The 20,010-nt window shown below is 43.2% G+C and overlaps 2 protein-coding genes and 1 pseudogene across 2 annotated transcripts; 2 read left to right on the forward strand and 1 right to left on the reverse strand.

Annotated features, from left to right (window-relative positions):
- The first annotated feature begins 10,038 nt into the window (after window positions 1-10,038).
- LOC143220790 (DNA-binding protein inhibitor ID-2-A-like) lies at window positions 10,039-10,431 on the forward strand. The gene has a single exon (XM_076446380.1). The coding sequence runs from the start codon at window positions 10,039-10,041 to the stop codon at window positions 10,429-10,431; it is 393 nt and encodes a 130-aa protein (XP_076302495.1).
- A 712-nt stretch (window positions 10,432-11,143) lies between these two features.
- LOC143220791 (U4 spliceosomal RNA) lies at window positions 11,144-11,212 on the forward strand (annotated as a pseudogene).
- A 3,979-nt stretch (window positions 11,213-15,191) lies between these two features.
- Window positions 15,192-18,943, reverse strand: LOC143220786 (puromycin-sensitive aminopeptidase-like). Its single transcript, XM_076446375.1, has 4 exons — window positions 18,818-18,943; window positions 17,796-18,040; window positions 17,401-17,551; window positions 15,192-17,276 (listed from the first exon to the last, which is right to left on the reverse strand). Exons 1-4 carry the CDS (start codon window positions 18,941-18,943, stop codon window positions 15,192-15,194), a joined length of 2,607 nt encoding a protein of 868 aa, XP_076302490.1.
- Window positions 18,944-20,010: the final 1,067 nt, after the last annotated feature.

Below are 20,010 nucleotides of genomic sequence, written 5' to 3' on the forward strand. Positions count from 1 at the left end.
CGAGATATCACCGCGTCAACGTCGTCGTCGACGTCGTCGAGGCAACGTCTGTCACACAAGACCCACGTTGCTCGATATTTCCTTCCAACTAACAACCTGGTCACGTTAGATCGCATCCAGTTATGCCAGTTATATTGTCTCGAGTTATTGCAAAACCCGGCAAGATAGTAATCGGGAATTCCATGGAGTTTTTAATTCGTCACGACGCTTATGCAGATTAAGTCGCAGCGGCGCGCGAAATGGCCGATGGGTATCTAAGTAAGCGTATGCGAGGAGGTAAGATCTAGTACTACCGATCGGATGCAACCTTTTTTTGCAAATGTTTTTTGGCCAGAATTACCGAGAATCTCTAACTAGATCACGCGGAAGCGACGATAATTATAGCGACCCAACGAAGATGAGTAATTATCCGTAATTGCGTCTCTGTTCGAACGAAGGACGATGTTAATTTTATCGAGAGTGACTGCGCGTTTTCGAAAATTGTATAAAGGATAAAATGACCGGGACGTGTAGTTTTTATCCCTTCGGAGATTCTTGGTTGAAACTTTCATGCAAAGTGGATATTCGATTCCGAGTTTCCGATTAAAAGTCCACTGAATGCGTAATCGCGTTAAATTTGAAATTGAAATATTCCATAGTGACTATACGTTTTCAAACATTGGAAAAATGATAAAATTCCTGGAACGAGTCATTTTTATCCCTTCAACGATTCTTGGCTCAAAGTTTACACAAAGGAAGGATTCGATTCCGAGTTTTCCGATTAAAAAAGTTCACTCAATGCGTAATCGCGTTACAGTTGCAATTGAAATATTCATTAGTAACTGTACGTTTCCAAAAATTGCAAAAATGATAAAATGCCTGGATTTTTATCCCTTCAAAGATTCATGGCTCAAAGTTTTACACGAAGGAAGGATTCGATTCCGAGTTTTCCGATTAAAAAAATCTATTCAATGCGTAATCGCGTTAAAGATGAAACTAGAATATTTAATACTGACTGTACGTTTTCAAAAATTGCAAAAATAATAAAATATCCGGTTTTTTATTCCTTCGGCGATTCTTGACTCAAAGTTTTACACAAAGGAAGGATTCGATTCCGAGTTTTCCGATTAAAAAAGTTCACTCAATGCGTAATCGCGTTACAGTTGCAATTGAAATATTCAATAGTGACTGTACGTTTCCAAAAATTGCAAAAATGATAAAATGCCCGGAAAGAGTTATTTTTATCCCTTCGGTGATTCTTGGTTTAAACTTTTATACAAAGTGGAGATTCGCTTCCGAGTTTTCCGATTAAAAGTCCACCGAATGCGTAATCGTGTCAGAGCTGAAACTGAAATATTCAATAGTTTCGTCACGCGACAAAATTTCCGCGCGTGATTTCGTCGAATTTCCGCTCGGAATAGAATCGCGTTAAAAATCGTGAAAAAGGAAATTATTAAAAGGGGAATAAAACGTTGAAATAAACGGGATTTTTTGCGATTTCGTTTTTCCAGCGCGTAAAACCTTGGCTAAACGTTCCGTAGCTTTTCATATATATATATATATTTCTCAACGTTTCGCATATATTTTTATGGTCGTGTCGTGCAGACTAGCGTTTCGTTTCTTTGACCTGGAACGAAATCTCTTTCTTTCCTTCATTATTCCCTGCTAGCGTAATTTTACAAAAACTAAAAAATCCAGGATAATTATTCCGTGTCAGTCATCCGACGCTTGTACGCTTCCACGATACACGCTACTTATTGCCAATTAAGAATTTTTAAATTGCAAATCGAACTGTTCGCTTCTTTCAATCCTACGTGTCTAGCGTGAATAGAGCGAAAAAAAAAGAAAAATAAGAATTTTTGAATTGCAAATCGAATTCTTCGTTTCTTTCAGTGCTACGTCTCCATCTTGAATAGCGTGAAAAAAGAAAAAAAATCGCTGACATTATATTGGGTCTTTAGATATCTATTTCCTCTCGTACAATAGATAATGGTCTAATAGACCAGAGAATCTTAAATTTAAATGGAATAGTAAGAAATCGCAAAGAAGATGAGATCACGTGTTCTAAAAATCGAGAAAGATGGGAAAATCGGAAGGAACGTTTAATATTTCACGTGACAATCTTTTGCACGGTATAATGAAATATCACAACGAATTCGTTTTATCGTTAAAACGAAGATTCCGAGTTAAGACGTCGATTTTCTCTGGTATAAAAAAATATATCCGAGAATCGTGAATTTAGATGGAATAGTAAAAATCGTAAAGAAGATCCCACGTGTTCCAAAAATCGATAAAAATGGGAAAATCGAAAGGAACGTTTTACATTTCACGTCACAATCTTTTACACGTTATAATGAAATATCTTGACGAATTCGTTTTATCATTAAAACAAAGATTCCGAGCTAAGATATCAATTTCCTCTTACACAAAAAGATATATCAATGTATCTTAAATTTAAATGGAATAGTAAAAATCGCAAAGAAGGTCCCATGCGTTCCAAAAAACGAGGAAGACAAGAAATCGAAAGAAACGTTTAATATTTCACGTGACAATCTTTTACACGAATATTGGATCATTCGTAAAGTCATTTCGTTTTTTCTTTCTCTTTATGCAGCTGAAGCGTGAAGTTGGCTGTGAAAAAACACAATTAGGTCTTCTATTAAGCAAAAACGAAGTTTTCTGAACAACCTAATAATTACAAAGTTGCAAAATATCGCGTTCACGGAACTTTCAGCAACAACGACCTAAAATATCCACTTAGAATCCGGGAGTATACCTCTGCGTTAGCATGTTTCACCGCGTCGAGACGTCATAGCGTCTTACATGCTACTTAACGGTTTAATTGCATCCACGATTATTATTACCACATCATTTCCTATTTCTGCTCGTTGCTCCTTTTTCGCTCGTTTCGCACTCGGCTGACAGCTAAACGGGACATCCGGCGCGCGTTCCTCGTAATTTCTCGATTAGCAAAAGCCCGCGAATTACGTATTTCTTCCACGTTTCCCGTTATAGTCCTGTCCACGCTCCACCCCCGGTCGTGTTCCGCTTTTAGCCGACGGAAAATCGTGCTTTCCAAGCTCCTCGGCTGACTATTCCGCGGTTTATCTGAAATCTTTATCACGACGGGATTTCACGCGCAATGAGGCGCGCTCCGTTACGCTTTGCGTTCCCGATTATCACGCTGGCATCTCGCCGCTTTTACACGCTCGCCGTCTGCCTCTCCGAGGCGCGTAAGCTTATTATTTTACCTGCCACAACGGTGCACACGCCTTTTCTCTTTCTCCGTGCTTTCTTATCCGTCCAACCTTCGACAAAGCCCATAGAATACGCTCGTTCCTTCGATCTTCCCTTCGTTAGACATCGAACCGGATGAACGATCTCCACCTTCGCCCAGCTACCCGCCGAGATCCCATCTTTCTCGCGTAGATAACGTTATCTAGCATCTGCAGAATTTTCAGCTTCACTCTGTAACAGAAGACGCTCGCGTGTAATGATCGCAGAGGCGTTTCGTGGCTGGTAACTTTGTTAACCGTTTCAGGGCCATGAGTTTTTCCTGTTTTTACGTTCAAAAGTGCCAAGGAATGTTTTTCGCTTGTCTTATTTGATATAAAAAAAAATAAAATAAGCGGCGCGATAGCGATTGTTTTATTCCCTATCCAAATATTCCAAGCGGCGCGATAGCGATTGTCTTATTCTCCGATTAGAAATGCCAAAAGGAGCGCTTTTTCGCTCATCTTATTCCCTATCCAAAAATTCCAAGCGGCGCGATAGTGATTGTCTTATTACGTATTCAAAAATGCCAAGCGACGCGATATCAATTGTCTTATTCTCCGATTAAAAATGCCAAAAGGAGCGCTTTTTCGCTCATCTTATTCCCTATCCAAAAATTCCAAGCGGCGCGATAGTGATTGTCTTATTCCCTATTCAAAAATGCCAAGCGACGCGATAGCAATTGTCTTATTCTCTGATTAAAAATATCAAGGAGCGTTTTTTCACTTGTCTTATTCCCTATCCAAAAATTCCAAGCGGCGCGATAGTGATTGTCTTATTCCGTATTCAAAAATGCCAAGCGACGCGATAGTGATTGTCTTATTCCCTATTCAAACATGCCAAGCGACGCAATAGCAATTGTCTTATTCTCTGATTAAAAATATCAAGGAGCGTTTTTTCACATGTCTTATTCCCTATCCATAAATTCCAGGCGACACGATAGCGATTGTCTTATTCCCTATCCAAAAATGCCAAGCGACGAGATAGCAATTGTCTTATTCTCCAATTAAAAATGTCAAGGAGCGCTTTTTCGCTCGTCTCATTCCCTATCCAAAAATACTAAGCGCCGAGATAGCAATTGTTGTCTTATTCTCCGATTAAAAATGTCAAGGAGCGCTATTGCGGTATCCGAATTGATAGATCGAAATTAAAATTCGTTCTTTTATCAACTGTATCGTTATTTTACTTTTGCACCGGTTGTCGGCTTTGTAAAATTGCTCCTCGACACTCGAATGGTTGAACAGCGACTCGGTTTGAAAGAACGGGACCAAAGCTCGCGAGACTCGGTTTCGAGATTGGGAATTTTGAGTGCACCGTCAAGTGCGAGAGTACTCGAGTGTAAGTGTACTTAATTTCGAGATGACTCGTACTCGATAATACGGTTGTCCCGAAATTTTATCAACGATTTTATAACGACACTTCTCCGGTGACGATTTATTCTAATTAAAGAACAAACTATCGGAAAAAATGAGACAAACGCCAGAAATAGATTCAACATCGTATTGTGCGTTGCTAACTTGACATATTGACAGCTGGCCCCTCGAAAACGTGGGTTTCTGGGTCTGTCTATCTGTGATAATTTCAATTTTGTTTCTATTTTTCTTTTCTATTAAATTGTATATGACGAATACGTAATCGAAATACACTATTTTACGAAAAAGCGAATAAAACCGACGTTTGGGCTTTACGTGGCCGATACATGCTGCCGGCTGTCAATGTGTCAACCCTTTGCACTCGAGAGGTGACTCTCAGTCACCATTCGTTTTAATGCCATAGCTCGAATTCGAATAAGCGATAATAACTATCGTAGGAAGCTTAATTTTAGGAAAGTAGGATTACAGGATAACATCAAAGTTACCGATAGACAAATGTTGTTTTTTTCGAAATCAAACGTTGAGTTTCGCGAGCTTTACAGGGGGACGAAGCGAGAATCGACGAAAGCTTTAAAAGAGAGACCTTTGACGGTATATGCAGAGACTTTTGCGAGATTTGAGAGACTAGAGAGATTCGAGAGATCCGAGAATATCGTCGTCAAATTCGAAGAAGCGTTTTTCGTCTTCCCACTCGTTAAAGAGTGATATTTCGTGAGTTCTATTAGTTCCTTTAACTGTTCTCGTTGTGTCTTCGATTCTTTCTATAAACCAAGGCGAAAGAAAACCCACCATTGGTTTTCTACGCTATATTAAAAGTAACTACACGCGAAATATCGAAATAAAATACTTCCGTTCATTCCAAAGGCAAACGTATGATTTTCTTTGCATATTTTCACATATGGTGTATCACCGAGCTTATAGAAACGTAAGAAAAGCTTCTTCTTCGTAGCGAAAATTCTTCGAGTGCAAAGGGTTAATATCCGCTGAGAAAAGTGTAGGGCCGAATTCTCAGCAAACCTTACAACCAACAACATTCTAACGCGATGGCAGAAGCAGAATGAATCCGCTTCCCTTATTGGCAGAAATTATCTTTTTCCGTTATCTTATGGCATCGCGTGACAAAGGAAGCGAACGAAATTATCGAGAAAAAGTGAGACAAACGTTAAAAATAGATCCAAGAGCGTAGACTTATCTGTAAAGTATTAACACTGGAACTACCGACCTATAATAAGTATCTAAATATTTTATTATATATATAATTTATATAATTAAATATAGAAATATAAATATAAAATATTTTTCACGAATGAAAATAATCGTAGCGGTACGAGGAAAATGAAAAACTATAAACAATTGCGTTTCGATCCGAATCAAAGTAGGCAAAAATTTTGTCAAAAGAAGTTTGTATGTTCTCAGAAATTGTAAAAATAAAATATCTGAAAATAGTCATTTTGGTAGTTCTAGCGTTAATTTCAAACTCTTCCGATGAATGTTCATTTATTAATTTTATTCGCTCGTTTTTCCCATAGTTTCTCGACTATACCAATTTATATTGACTATACGGTACAAAACGCTCGTAAATTATCGCGTTAAACGACGATTGACAGGAAAATCGTAGACCGTCGATGACAATACCAAAACTTAGAATTCTCTGATGCTATTATACTACGATCGAGCAGTAAAATGTGAAAAATTGTCCATCGTTGATTAACTCGGAATCTCGATTCAGTTCGTTAACGACCACTTGCTGTCAATTTATGACTGCTAGACTCTTTTCGATATTTCGACCGTTTAACAGGACTTTGACCTTCCTGTGAACTATCGTTAGCGATTCAGTAGAAGGTCGATTATGCAAATTTTAATTATACACACCACCGACTGTTCGAGTACAGAAATTTTCTACGACCAGGTTGGAACATCGAAGAGAACCATATGCTGTATAAATGTCTACGTTAGATATATCTGCCCCTTGGGAATAAAAACTGTAGATTCAGATAATTCTAAGTTATCTCGTCTCGCTATGATACATATTTCGCAAGTGTGTTTGCAGTTCGACAGCCCTTCCAGCTGCCATTGTGTTTTCTTTTTCAGCACCCTTCGTTACCGAAACGTTTATTAATTAAAAAATTGCTGTATTACATATATTTGTCTGTTTCCAATAACTGTCTTTTTCTTTTTCATAAGAAGCTACATTTTTTCCAAATGAACTTGCAAAATAACGATTACTATAGTGACATTTCCTAGAGCATTAACCCTTTGGTGACGAATGTTATAATACACGCGAAGTTTTGTAATTTTTTAGAATGAAAGCTTTTTTCAGAATGCATATATCGAAAAATAATTTCATCATTGTCATTAATGTTGTCCATACATTTTAATTCCTCGAATTTCCCTCAATTTGTTCTTTTTAATCGTTCAGTGTACAACAAACGTATCGTTACCTTCGTTTCCCGTTCGCGAAGGGTTAATTTTTCTCGAAATATTAATAAAAAATATAGAAATTTAACCCTTTGTAAACGAACGTCATAATATACGTGTAAATTTTTTAATTTTTCAGAACGGAAGCTGCATAAAACATAACGAGAAATTTATCAACTGCCGATGAAGGATCATCATGGGTATCATCGCTCCAATTCCTCCTAGATATTATTATTTCATTACTATTATCTTTCTTATCGGTAGAAAAAGAAAAATATTTCTTTCGAGAATTTTTCCCTGCATTTCCCGAGTAATTACATCTGCAATTTAACCCCTTGAGAACGAACGTCATAATACACGCAGAACAATTTTAATTTTTCAGAACTAATTCTCAACTTATTTTTAATCGTCCAATATACACCGAACGTATATCACTTCCTCTCCCATCCTCGAAGACGATTAATTTCTCAGGAAACTCGTCTAAAAACTTCCCATCCGAGAAATCAACAGTTTAAAAACAGTCGGGAGACACGATCGATTTCACGGGCCGTGTAGACCGCGCGGACCACTTGGGAATCAGAAATATCAGCCGAACTCCGGGAGCGCGATTTTCCCCGGCCGTCCCCGGGGAGAGAGACGTGCCGGTGCCTAGCGCATAATAAAGGACGACTCCCTCGGCCGTGTGTCCGTAGCGCCGGACATCGGGTGGGTTCTTGTCCCGGCGACCGGTAACGAGACGCCGGAGTAACCAGAGAGTCACGAGTAGAGCGAGCGAGTCGACGAACCGGCCGGCTGTCGCGACGGAAGAAGACCGCGCGAGCCAGGCGAAGAAGGCAAAAGAGTCTCGGCCGCTGGGCACCTCGGCATGCATGCATACACACGTGCTTACTCGTACATACGCGAAGAGAACCGTAGCCGGAATCATGGTGTACAGGTTGGCGGTGCACGGTGCCGCGAGCCATGAGCAGCATGCACGAAGTACACGGTGGTTGTGCACGCTGGTGTGAGTAGTATTAGCTGTTGTGTTAGTGCGACGAGGAGTGCGTGGTGGTAGTAGCCGTGATGGCTAGTGGCTGGCGCCGCGGACGTTCAACAATGGTCGTGTCTCCTTCCCCCTCCCCTCCCGCTCCCCGCCGCCGCGCGCAGCTAGCGGCCCCCCACCACTCCCCTGTCCCGCCGTCGCCCCTCCCCTCCCCGCCGCGAACCCTTAGCGCGCTCCCCACCACTCCCCTCCCCCCACTCCTTCGCCGCACAGCGGCCGCGCTACCTCTACCCCCTCCCCTCCAGCCGCCACCCGTGTCCCTCTCGCCGTGGGCAGCTTTAGCTTTAGCGGCGTCGCCCTTCTCTTCCACGCCCGGCTTGTCCCGCCGACGCCTCTGGTCCCCCATGGTCGTCAAACACCCCCGACTACGGTCGGCTTCGAGTCGAACGCATTTTCTATCCCGAGAACAAGCTTCGGACCATCCAGACACCTTTAGCTCATAGCTATTGCAATTCTTACAGGCGTTCCTGTTACTCAAGTGGCAAAACTACTTTTCGCGTTTCTCTGTTACGTATATGCATCAGTGATACCCGCTCGAAAGGGACTCGGCGAGCGTACATCGCACGGTTGCGTTTCTACCTAGCTTTTTCTCCTTTATCTCGCGTCCTTTTTCGCTCGCAGCTCGGCTGGCCGGGTCGTGAATGGAAGACGCAGGTGGACGAGGGGGTGGCCGGACCGGAGGGAGGGTCCCTTTCCAACAACGGGATCGATGGTTTCCCAGTTTTCTAGCTTTCGCCGAGATGCCGCATTTTCGATTTATTTTCTCGCCGCGATTTTCCGTTCCCGTAACTGCGAGTAAATAATATACGCGTATAAGAGTACTTAGGTTAGGTTTCGTAGAATATAATTCGTATTTATAAAGAAAATTCTGCTAGTAATATTTTATAAGATTTCGCATTGCGAAGCAGTTTCTCCTAGCTATTTTCTTAATTCTAATAACGTTAGCGTTGGCCGTTATTACAAACACGAACGTCCGGTGAAATAATTTTTTTTTTACACAAATCGACGTGCAGTTCGCGTGCACCGAGAATATAGCGCGAAGGAAGATTATCGTTCGATCGCGTTATCTCGGATCGCGGGTATCGCTCCTCCCGGCGCATCTTTCTCGATCGAGCAACAAAAGAGCGGAATGGAAAGAAGAAATTACCCGTGGCACATAAATATTTACCAAAGTGCACGCGTGTAAATAGGTCAGATAAGAATCCGTTTCGTGAGCGATTCGAGTCCAACGCTATTTATTCGGGCAGCGATTGCGCCGTATGGGTAGTGGAGGCGTCGCGGGCAGAGCGCGGGCAGGGGTTTAGGGGGGGAAGGCTATAAAAGCGCGCAGGTGAGGGGCGGAGGCCAGTTGACTTCGATCCGTCGAGCGTGACGCGTGCATTGCGAGGAGTACGCTGCACGTTTCTCTACTTGCGCACTCCGGTTGCGTCCGGATATATATACAGTCGTCGTAGAAGAAGTTACAAGCTCTCTCTCTCGTCTCGTAGACGATGTTCCACGCGAGTGTGTAGTCCAGCTCGTGATACCAAGCGATCCCTCGTAGCTTAAAAACTGTGTGTGACGTGTAAGGCGTGTATAAAAGCGTTGGCAAAGCTAGAAGAGAAACGGTATACGTACAAAGTGAAGAAGGAGAGACACATAGGAACGAGATATACGTACCGAACGAGAACGTAACGAGCGTCTGCCGTTAATCTCGTGCGCGCTCACCGTTGCGGGTTGGCTCGATCGATCGATCGGCCTGATCGATCGATCGATAGACACACGGGGTGCGTGTGATAGTCCCGTACTCTTCGGAGGTGTGTCCGACGGAATTAATCGGACGACCCACATCTGTTTCCTCGGGCCACAGTGTTGTGCACGGTCCGTCATCAGCAGGGACAAACACTCGCGCGCGCGTCGTCGGCGTCGGGGAAGAATCGACCAGAGAGGAAAACGCGTACACACGCGCACGACATGAAGGCGATGGTGGTGAGCCCGGTGGGCGGCAGAGTGCCGCCGAGTCGAGGTGTCCTGCACAACAGCCTCGGGATCAACGGAACCCGCCGTGACCTGGAAGCAGAAGAAGTAGCCGCTTACCTGACCAAGCTCAGGTCTTTGGTGCCGGATATGCCGAGGAAGAGGAAGCTGTCGAAGCTCGAGGTTATCCAGAGGGTGATCGAGTACATCTGCGACCTGCAGACAACGCTGGAGGAGACGAACGTGCACCACGAGTCCTCCGCGGTGGCGAAGACCGTGCAAAGGCAGCCGTTGCAACCGTTGTTGAACGCTGCGACCAGCGTGCCGACCACCACCACCACCGCGTCCTCGGCGACGACCACGGGCACCGGGATGCTCGCGGAACGGTGACCTGTGTCAGCTAGCAGCGAGCTCCAGTGAGGTCCAGGTCGCTGCGAGCTTCTTCTCCTCGTGGCCTGACTACTTCACCTCCGTCGTGTTTCCACGGTCCAGAACCACGTCGAGTCTTTTTCGGGCAGAGTAGTCGCAATCCAGAGAACTCGCCGAGTTCTCCCGCAGCTCCGTCGCAACCGTGTCTCGCATAATTCCTCCTCGATGCGAAGATTCACGTCGTGAAGAAGATTCACCGAGAGGATTTCGCTGAGATTTCCCTAAGATTCGAAGGACAAAAGATCCCCGCGGTGTTCGAACCACGAGGACTTTTCCAAGGAAATCGCGAGCACCTTGCAGAAAGGACGCGTCCTAGGATGCGTCTCGACGCACGCGGAAGGGTAGAAGACGTGAAAACGAAGGACGACGAAGCGGGCCTTACCACGGCCGGTCTAACTTCTTTCTTCGGGGAAAGATGTAAATACTTGTACATAAAACTTATCGCATTCCTCGCACGACCTCTCTTCTCTTCTTTTTAATCGATTCGCTTCTTTTTCTCCTCCCTCCACGACACTCTCCTCTCTCATCCAATCTTCTCTTCTTCTTCTAATCTCTCCGAATCCCCACGACCATCGCGTACTTCCTTTTCTATCCACCATCCTCTCGTTGTTCCATCACCGAGAGCGACTGCGACACCGTCATCAGGGTTAAATTCAGGTCTTTCTTCGACCCTAGCTTTGCGATATCGTAACTGATCAGGTTCTACCGAGGTGCGATTATTGCTAGTTGAAAACTTTTATGGGTCTTTCTTCGACCCGACGACGTCTGGATTTTGTTCAGGTGTGCGTGTCGCGTTAAACGTTGCGAAATTCGTTCGACGAGAGATTCCGATGACAAATCGGATCCGTTGGTTACTTTAAATCCGATTCGAAGACGAATTCGTCTTCTTTCGAAGAAATATTCTTTTTCCTTTTCTTCTCCAACCCCCTGTCTGTCCTCCGCCAACCCTTACGAACGAACCCCTCGTTCCGGAGGAACGAACGTATTTAAGGATCGACGAAGATCGAAATCGAATCGATCACACCTGCGTTCTATAATCGTGTAAGCACACCCTCGTCCGCAACCGGTCGTGAATGGATCGCCTCTCCTTTTCTTTCGTAGTTTTCGCGTGGAAGAGAAATGTTTATCGTCACGTTGATCAGGGCCTGTATTATTTCAACTCCCCCTTGTAGATAATAAAGCGGATTATTTGTATTACGATGATGATTATTATTATTACGCCGTCCGCAATGGCCGGTTCTATATTATTATTATATATTATATTATTATTACACGATTATTATCATTGTTATTGCTTTTCATATTATAATTTAGAGATTTCACCGTAACTATTGTATATTCGCGAAGACTGAAAGGCTGTAAAGTGTAAGTATACTTGATGCGCGAGCCTGTTACACTCGCTCGTCTCGTGCGAAATAAAATGCAAACTGTGTCCATACGATTACTTCTGCCTTCTGCTGTCTGCTCTTTTACCATCGAACAATCACCGTCGTATTTTTACGAATCCAGAAGAAAATCCGTCCGAAGAGAACGCCTATTAGGATAAAGAAAAAGAAGGAAGCCTAAGGTAAAAAATTGATCTCGACTCTCCGAGATAAATCGTAGAAGTAACGCTTGCAACGTAATTACGCTTCTTCCTCTTTTCGCGAACAGCGAATCTCCGAAGCGAATGATAAAGCCTTGGATAAAACACCTGGAACCTAGAAACCCTTAGCCGTGTGTATTATTGGTAATGATTCGGGAAAAAAAAACTCGTTTGCCAAGCATTCCGTCCGATCTTCCTGCGTCCCTTCCGAATTACAAGCCGGGTATCGCCGTACGAGGTCTTAATCATCGATAAAACGGCTGGCGAATAGCCGGTGCACCCGTTCCCGGGCGCAGATGGTGGCCATTACGAGTCATAAGATGATCCAATCCTCTTTGCTCGGGCTAAAACGCGCGGCGTCCTACTCGCTCGGCGGATAAGGTATCCCGTGGACATTACCGCGAAAAAGGGAGACCGTTCCCGGCAATCGAGCCCCCCTCGTCCATGGTTTCTTCTCGTTAGGTCGTTTCCCCGGTCGCTGCACCGCTGAAAGCGATAAATCCGCGAGCGTCCCGCGGAACACGCGCGGGGTGGGCTTAAATGGGCACACGTGTACGTAATAATCCGCGCACACGTGCGAGCGGGAGGTTCTCGCAGTGGTGGTCGCGACAAAGAGAGAGAGAGGAGAGGCCAGGCCGGTGGTGGTCGCACGATGTATCGTTGTAGGAGTTCGCCAAGTTCCCGTATTGATCGTGTGTCCCCTGTCCCGGGTCGCGTGCGCGTTCCTGGGAACCTCGAGACCACGGAATACCCACGGGAACTGATTCGGTCCGGAGCCGGCTGCTCTCTCGTCCCTTCGGCCACTCTCCGCCGCAGCCTCGCCTGTTATTTCCTACGCGCAAGGAGAAATGGAGAGAAAGCAGGAAGGGGAGAGGGTGGCCGAGGACTCGAGCTGGATACGCGCGTGCACGCGCTAATAAACGAAAGTGGAGGCTGAGTCACGGCGGCAGCGCACCCTCCTACGCGGGCTCAACGAGCTGATCGATGCCGGGGATAAGGAGCGCGACTCCGCGCGCAACCGCGTCACCTTGCGAGCCTCTCTGACCACCTTAACATGTTCCCTGCCATGGGGGTCACCCGTGACCGGCACTGCACTTGGTTACACCGATGGAGACCACCGGCCCAGATTCATAGAAATATATATATATAATTTAAACGAACGACGATACTTGTAATTTAATCGCACTCTAGGAACACCGGGATCACGGTCACCCCCGACGCAGTTAACACGTTCAGACGAGATTCGTTTTCAGGTTTTTTCCACTCAATCGACGATTTAAGGAACTAAAAATAGACTTGTTAAGCTACCAGAGTAACGAATTCTTGCGTATCTCCTTAACAAATGGTTAGGAAAAAAGAAATGAATTAAAAAAGTGAATATATGCGTGATATAAAGTGTTTCTAGAGAGTCCAAAAATGCGCGGGCCCTAGGAGCGCCGTACGCAATGTGTTAACGTGTCAAACATGGTTATATACTGTAACTTATCTATCGAATATAGAATAATATCTAATATTTCATAATGGGAAATTATGCCGGGGATAAGGAGCGCGACTCCGCGCGCAACCGCGTCACCTTGCGAGCCTCTCTGACCACCTTAACACGTTCCCTGCCATGGGGGTCACCGGTGACCGGCAATCCTCTTGGTTACAACACCGCGGGGATCACCGGTCACCGGCCCAGATTCATAGAAATATATATATAATTTAAACGAATGACGATACTTGCAATTTAACACTAGGTTTACGGGACCCGTGAATTTTACGGATCGGTTGCTCCAATTATTCGATATTAACAGATTTAATTAACTTATATTAAGTCTGTTAATATTGCGATTATTTTCAAATAAAACCCATCTTTGTTTTTTAACGAAAATACGTGGTTTCCTTTACCCTTAAATCTGATGGGTGTCCATAGAAATAATTATACAAAAAACGACCGTAAACCTGGTGTTAATCGCACGCTAGGAACACCGAGGTCACCGGTCATCCCCGTTGCAGTTAACACATTGAGATGAGATTCGTTTTCAGGTTTCTTCCACTCAATCGACGATTTAAGGAACTGAAAATAGACTTGTTAAGTTACCAGGGTAACAAAGTCTTGCGTATTCCCTTAACAAATGGTTAGCAAAAAAAAAAAGTCAACTTTCTGAATATCTGCTACCAAATGCGAATTAAAAAAGCGAATATATGTGTTAACGTGTCAAACATGGTTATATACTGTAAGTTATCTATCGAATATAGAATAATATCTAATATTTCATAATAAGAAATTCATCGTTTATAATTCTTGTAAAATTCGCGTGGCATTTAACGTGTTAAGTGACCGATATCGTTTCTGCTCGCACACGAGGCCCTCGGGCCCGAGATCAACCACGGGACAGAGGGTACATCTCTCCAGGAACCCGGACCAGGACCCAGCGGGATCGATTCATGGATTTTCCGACGTAGGTGTTGCTATCATCCGCGCGGATGACACGCTGCTCTCGCAATTTACTGACACAAGCGTACAAGTATTTATTTCAATTTTCTCGGTTATAGTTATGTGACATAAATGGGTTTCTGTAGTTACACGCTACGCGGTCTTTCCTTTTTCTTCATCTTCTTCTTCTTCTCTCTCGTCTCAGGGTATGAACGTGGTACAAATTAGTGCGCGAATTTGAAACGTCGTGTTTGCTCGGAGAGACGACTCGCCCGCCGAGATGGTGGATAGATTAAAGAAAAGGTGTAAGATCTATCTGTAAATGCCATCGTCGCGGATGCTGTGTAGGCAGTGGTCCTGTTACCCTTCGCGAATTTCCTCGGGAACGTTTGCAAGCAAGCTTGCCAGCCGATGCAACGAATACAACGAACAACTGTACGCGCGATCGCGTTCCCTTCAAGCAAACTGATCATCTATGTGTATACGAGCGTACATGCGCGCGCGTCTGTGTATATAAATGCAAATCCTACGATGTCGTGTGTTACAAGAGACCCTCTGTGTCTTCTCTTTCCCTCTAAACTGACTCGAAGCAATTATCCTTGGTTTTTAATACGCTCGCCGAATGACATGTGGTTATCGTCCTTTCGATTTCCTATCCGTGTGAGAAATTACAACAAGATAGAGACGGGAACTCGAGGCAACAGGTGAACCCGAGTGTTATTGCCAGACCTGGCTGGTCAGATATTCTCTCATAGAATCTTTGTCCCTGGCGAGCCATGCAGCGTTTAATCTGATGGATTCGATGCTCTGCAGAACCGTCCTGTCGGTTCCCGGCGTCGGGTGTTCCTTGAAGAACTGCTCGACGTCCTGGGCGTGCTCCTCGGTCACGAAATTCTCCGTGATGCATTTCACCAGTCTGGAGATCAACGAACCGCCACCGTAACAGTCCAGCAATCTTCTCCAATTCTGCTTGAAACACTCCCAGGCCATCTGCCGGCCTTTGTACGTCTTCGCCACGGACATGATGGCGAACGCGGTATCCTGAGCTTTCACTTCAAAGCTCATCGCAAATTTCAGAACTTTCGCTATTAAGGCCTCGTCTTTTATCATGCCCAGGGCGCTCAGTATTCTGTCCTTCTCCTCGTTGAAGTCGGTCTTTCGATATAGGCTAATCATGGTCTCGTAAGTCTCGGCATCGCCGACCGAAAGCACAGCTCGGTAGACAGGGCTACGCATATCAGCGTCCAGAGGTGTTTTACCGGTCACGTGCAATTCGAATCTCTTCTGCGCCTCTTGTATAATATCCTCGACGTTCAACGCTGCCATACGACCTAGGATAAGAGGCCGGAGCAAAGTGTCCAAGTGGCTCTCGTCGGATTTCGAGTCCCAGCTCAATTTGTCGGTAATGTCGCGCATCAAGTGGCGTCCGTACGCTTGGAACGAATCCTCATAATCCAAGTGAGAAATAAGCACCCCGATCTTCTTTAGGCTGTTCACTATGCTAGACCATACAGTGAAATTTTCTTCGGATCGAAAGGCTTGCATGAATTTAAGTATTTCCACGGTAGAAGTGTAACCGGCTTTCACCATTGCGAACATGTCGTCCAACAAACCCAACCTATCTAAAGGCGGTAACGTGTGATCCTTCACCGCAGGGAACAATAGAGCGAGTGCTTCTGTACAGTAGTGCGTCCTGTAGAATCCCACCAATCCAGGATTCAACTTTACCCAGTCGTTCTCCGCAACGTTCTTCACTCGAATCTCTTGCGTCTTCTCGCTCAGCACGGTCTCAACTATACTTTTCTTTGGATCCGAGGACGTAATTATGCTAATTGGTATAACCCACATGGTGTTATGAGGATCCACGCTACCATCGGCTAGAAATTTCTCTTGCGATAACGATAAAACTCTATCGTTCCCTTCCTGACGATGTTCCACTTTGACAATAGGGAATCCTTGCTGCTTCACCCAAGCAGACATCACGTGACGTAATTGCTTATCGGTGTTGCACTCCATGGCGACCCAAAAATCGTCCGTATTGGCATTACGGTAACGATACTTTCTCAAGTAATACGATATACCAACTCGAAAAGCATCGGCCCCGATATAAGAGTGCATCATCCGAATAACAGATGCTGCTTTGCTGTACGAGATGTCGTCGAAAATCTCATCGATTTCGGCAGGATGACATACCGGTACCTCGATCGGATGACTGTTTTTCAAAGCGTCCAGCTCTAATGCTCTGATGTGCGTGTCCGTTATGAATTGCGACCAAACGTCGTAATTGGGAAATAGATCACCGATGCATAAGTATTCCGCAAATGATGCATAACCCTCATTTAACCATAAATGCGTCCACCATTCCATGGTCACGAGGTTTCCAAACCACTGGTGCGCCAATTCGTGCGCTATCACTAAAGCGATCAGCTGCTTTCGCGCGGTGGACGTGTTTTTTGGATCTACCAGCAGGCACGTTTCACGATACGTAATTAGACCCCAATTTTCCATAGCTCCGGATGAGAAATCGGGTATCGCGACAAGATCGAGCTTTGGAAGTTGATAAGAAATATCGAAGTAATTATTGTAATATGATAATACTTTCGTTGCTACTTCCAGCGCGAATTGTCCTTGCTCTTTCTTCGATTCTCGAGTGTATACACGTACGCAACTACCATTGTCCAATTTATCTTCTATATATTCGAATTTACCAACCACTATTGCTAATAAATACGTTGACATGAGTGGCGTTTGACGGAACTTTACCCTCTTGGTCCCGCTGGTTTCATCCGTGAATTCGGGAGTCTGCAATAAGTGAACGAATATTTCTCGAAAATCTTATACCTAGTTCATCGGCCTAACGTTCAATGCGTATAAAAAGAAAACAAAAAGAAATAAAATAAAACAGCATGTACTAGATATTACTTACCACATTGGAAAGAACAGTTAAACCTATAGGTACATTTACGGAGATAACAAATCTGGATTTGACTGCTGGATCATCCCAGCATGGGAAGCACCGTCTAGCATCTGTTGGCTGAAATTGAGTTACAGCTGCAAATTCGATCAATCCATTAGATCTGTAAATACATAGAAGATTTGTATTAGTTTCAAAAAGTCCATTAATGCTTACCAGATTTAATAAGTCGATGAAGAAAATATCTCAAGGAAGGCAAGTTGACATAATCTTTCAAAAATCTGTTTACCAAATGTTTAATATTTAAGATAAATATTAAAATACATAATCCTTATAATGAAAGATATGTACTTGTTCCTTATGGAATGTATGCTCATATTATTTTGATTCTGTAGAAATTGTAGTACTTAAAGTATTTGCTCCTATACAAGCCTCTCATGTTATTGTTAATTTTTCCCTCAAACTCGATCTGTAAGCATCCTTTAGATACTGGAGCGAAAGGTTTCTTAAACTCGAAGGTGACTGTTTCATCAGCCTGAGAATATTTAATCTGTTTTACTTCATGACGTTTTCCTTTATCATCATTGTAAAATGCGTGGCTTATATCAAGGTCCAATGCATTTAATGTTATAACATTTATCTCTTTTGACACCTGTAAACATTAAAAAAAGAAATGCATAAAATGCAAAATAAAAAGAATGTGACATTTCATAGATTTTTTGCTACAAAAATGAAATGAAATGTTTCAGTTATCTTATCACATTCTACTCTTAACGATCGTACGCATTTTTACAATTTTGAGTACAGAGAAAACAAGATAATAAAAATGCCTTTAAATTTACCATCGTTTAAGATTACATAGGAATCAGATACCTGAGATTTCCAGGTATTTGATAAACAGGTAGAGTTGAGTTACGAAAATATGTAACATTCGAGTACTTGAATTCTTACTAAAGTCGAACAGTTATCGTGCACATAGGAAAGTCATAGAACATACATACAATGGTTTTTAATGATTTTTCAGGAGAATTTTTGCTCACATTATCGTACAAAAACATATGCAAATCTTAAAGGTTCATAAATTCTTCGTGTACATGATAACTGCCCCAGAAGAGTAAGGATTTGAGTACCCTAATGTTACAAATTTTCGATGACGCGACCCAACTTAACGCCATCTTCAGGTATCCGACTCCTGCAAACATTCGATACTCGAAATGAAGCCGAAAAAATTCCTCGGAGCGACTTAAACCGAAAATGCCGAATATCCGACACACCCCTAATAGGAATTCATCCCATATATATAGGATACGAATTTTGTGGTTATGTTTACCATATGGTCAACATTTCCTGTCCCGTCATTCGAATGACAAATTAACAAGGACTTGCGTAAACAATTAAAATTCCAATAAGTGACGTAAATTGAGCTTACTATAACATCTATGTTCACTATGCCTTTGAAGACAAAATCACTCATATCTAGATCCAAATTAATTGAATAAAGAAGAGGTATAACATCGTCGGTCAGCCGATAATTTGACTCGGCTGTACTTGCCATCGTTCAATGTTGAATCACGATGAGAAATATTCTTAAATATCAAAATATCTTCAAACTCGTTTCAAGCTTTTCCTTTTTGCCGACTAACAGCGCGAAAGTACGCACTAACACGCAACGTCTCAAAGCACTGCAAACGCATGCGCAATACGCATGTGCTACGTACGAAGCTACGAATGAAACTGGAACTATATTCGAGAAAAAAAAAAAATAAATCACATGTACCGATGTCACTACGGATATAAAGGCGCAAATTTTGATTTTAAAACGTATTCACGTTATATTTCAATGTTGCTGTTTCATTGAAACTATCTTGATTTTTACTTCAGTTAATATTCTCAATTCCCTAGCGGATATAGTTAACAACTATAATAACTAACTGACTTAAATATGGAAAAGTGACAAATTCTTTTTTATATGTATACATGCGAGTTTACAGAGAAGCAAACGAATCAGGTAATAATGCAAGTTGCACAACTTGATAGTGTCCCTTATCCGTAATTATATAATATATAGAAGGTAATACCGAATTATAAATTTGCTCAAATGTACTTTAGAACGATAAAAAGAGAATTTTAAATTAATCACGTAATGATATAATATTAATTCATAGAATATCCGAATAAAAGTTTTAAATTTATGAAATAATTTATGTATCTACTGTTTTATAATGTGTAACTAGCAATACGATTTATCTTGTGAGATAAATATGAACAAACATTCCGTGTCAATTATTGCTAATTAAGAGAGTAAAGCAAGAATAGTAAATGTAATAGAATTTCGATCGAACGAGATGGCGGTGAGCGCGTGTGTAGGAAAATACCGTCGAGTTATCGTTCTAGTTGTAAAGTATATACACCTAGGTTAACGTGGATCGGCCAGTTTCAGACTTTTGTCTGTGGCGCGAGGCAGTGGGGCTGTGGGAATAGAGAACTTCGTGGGAGAAGTTTGTTCTCGCGGATGAGTTGTTCGAGGTAGTGGTGGCGTGCGCGAGCACCCGCCATATATCCAGGAAGTCGCGACAGAGAAATCCCGGCTGCAAAAGATACATACGATCCTGCACAAGTCAG

This window comes from Lasioglossum baleicum, unplaced genomic scaffold, assembly GCF_051020765.1.
Source record: "Lasioglossum baleicum unplaced genomic scaffold, iyLasBale1 scaffold1568, whole genome shotgun sequence".
NCBI lineage: Eukaryota > Metazoa > Arthropoda > Insecta > Hymenoptera > Halictidae > Lasioglossum > Lasioglossum baleicum.

What these genes read in the sequence shown, in the direction of transcription:
- LOC143220790 (XM_076446380.1), top strand. Translation starts at nt 10,039, where the DNA reads ATGAAGGCGATGGTGGTGAGCCCGGTGGGCGGCAGAGTGCCGCCGAGT.
- LOC143220786 (XM_076446375.1), bottom strand. Translation starts at nt 18,943, where the DNA reads ATGGCAAGTACAGCCGAGTCAAATTATCGGCTGACCGACGATGTTATA. An exon ending in TAGTGAACATAGATGTTATA is followed by an intron (nt 18,041 to 18,817) that starts GTAAGCTCAATT and finishes TAATGTTTACAG; the next exon opens with GTGTCAAAAGAGATAAATGT. An exon ending in TAACTGTTCTTTCCAATGTG is followed by an intron (nt 17,277 to 17,400) that starts GTAAGTAATATC and finishes CACTTATTGCAG; the next exon opens with ACTCCCGAATTCACGGATGA.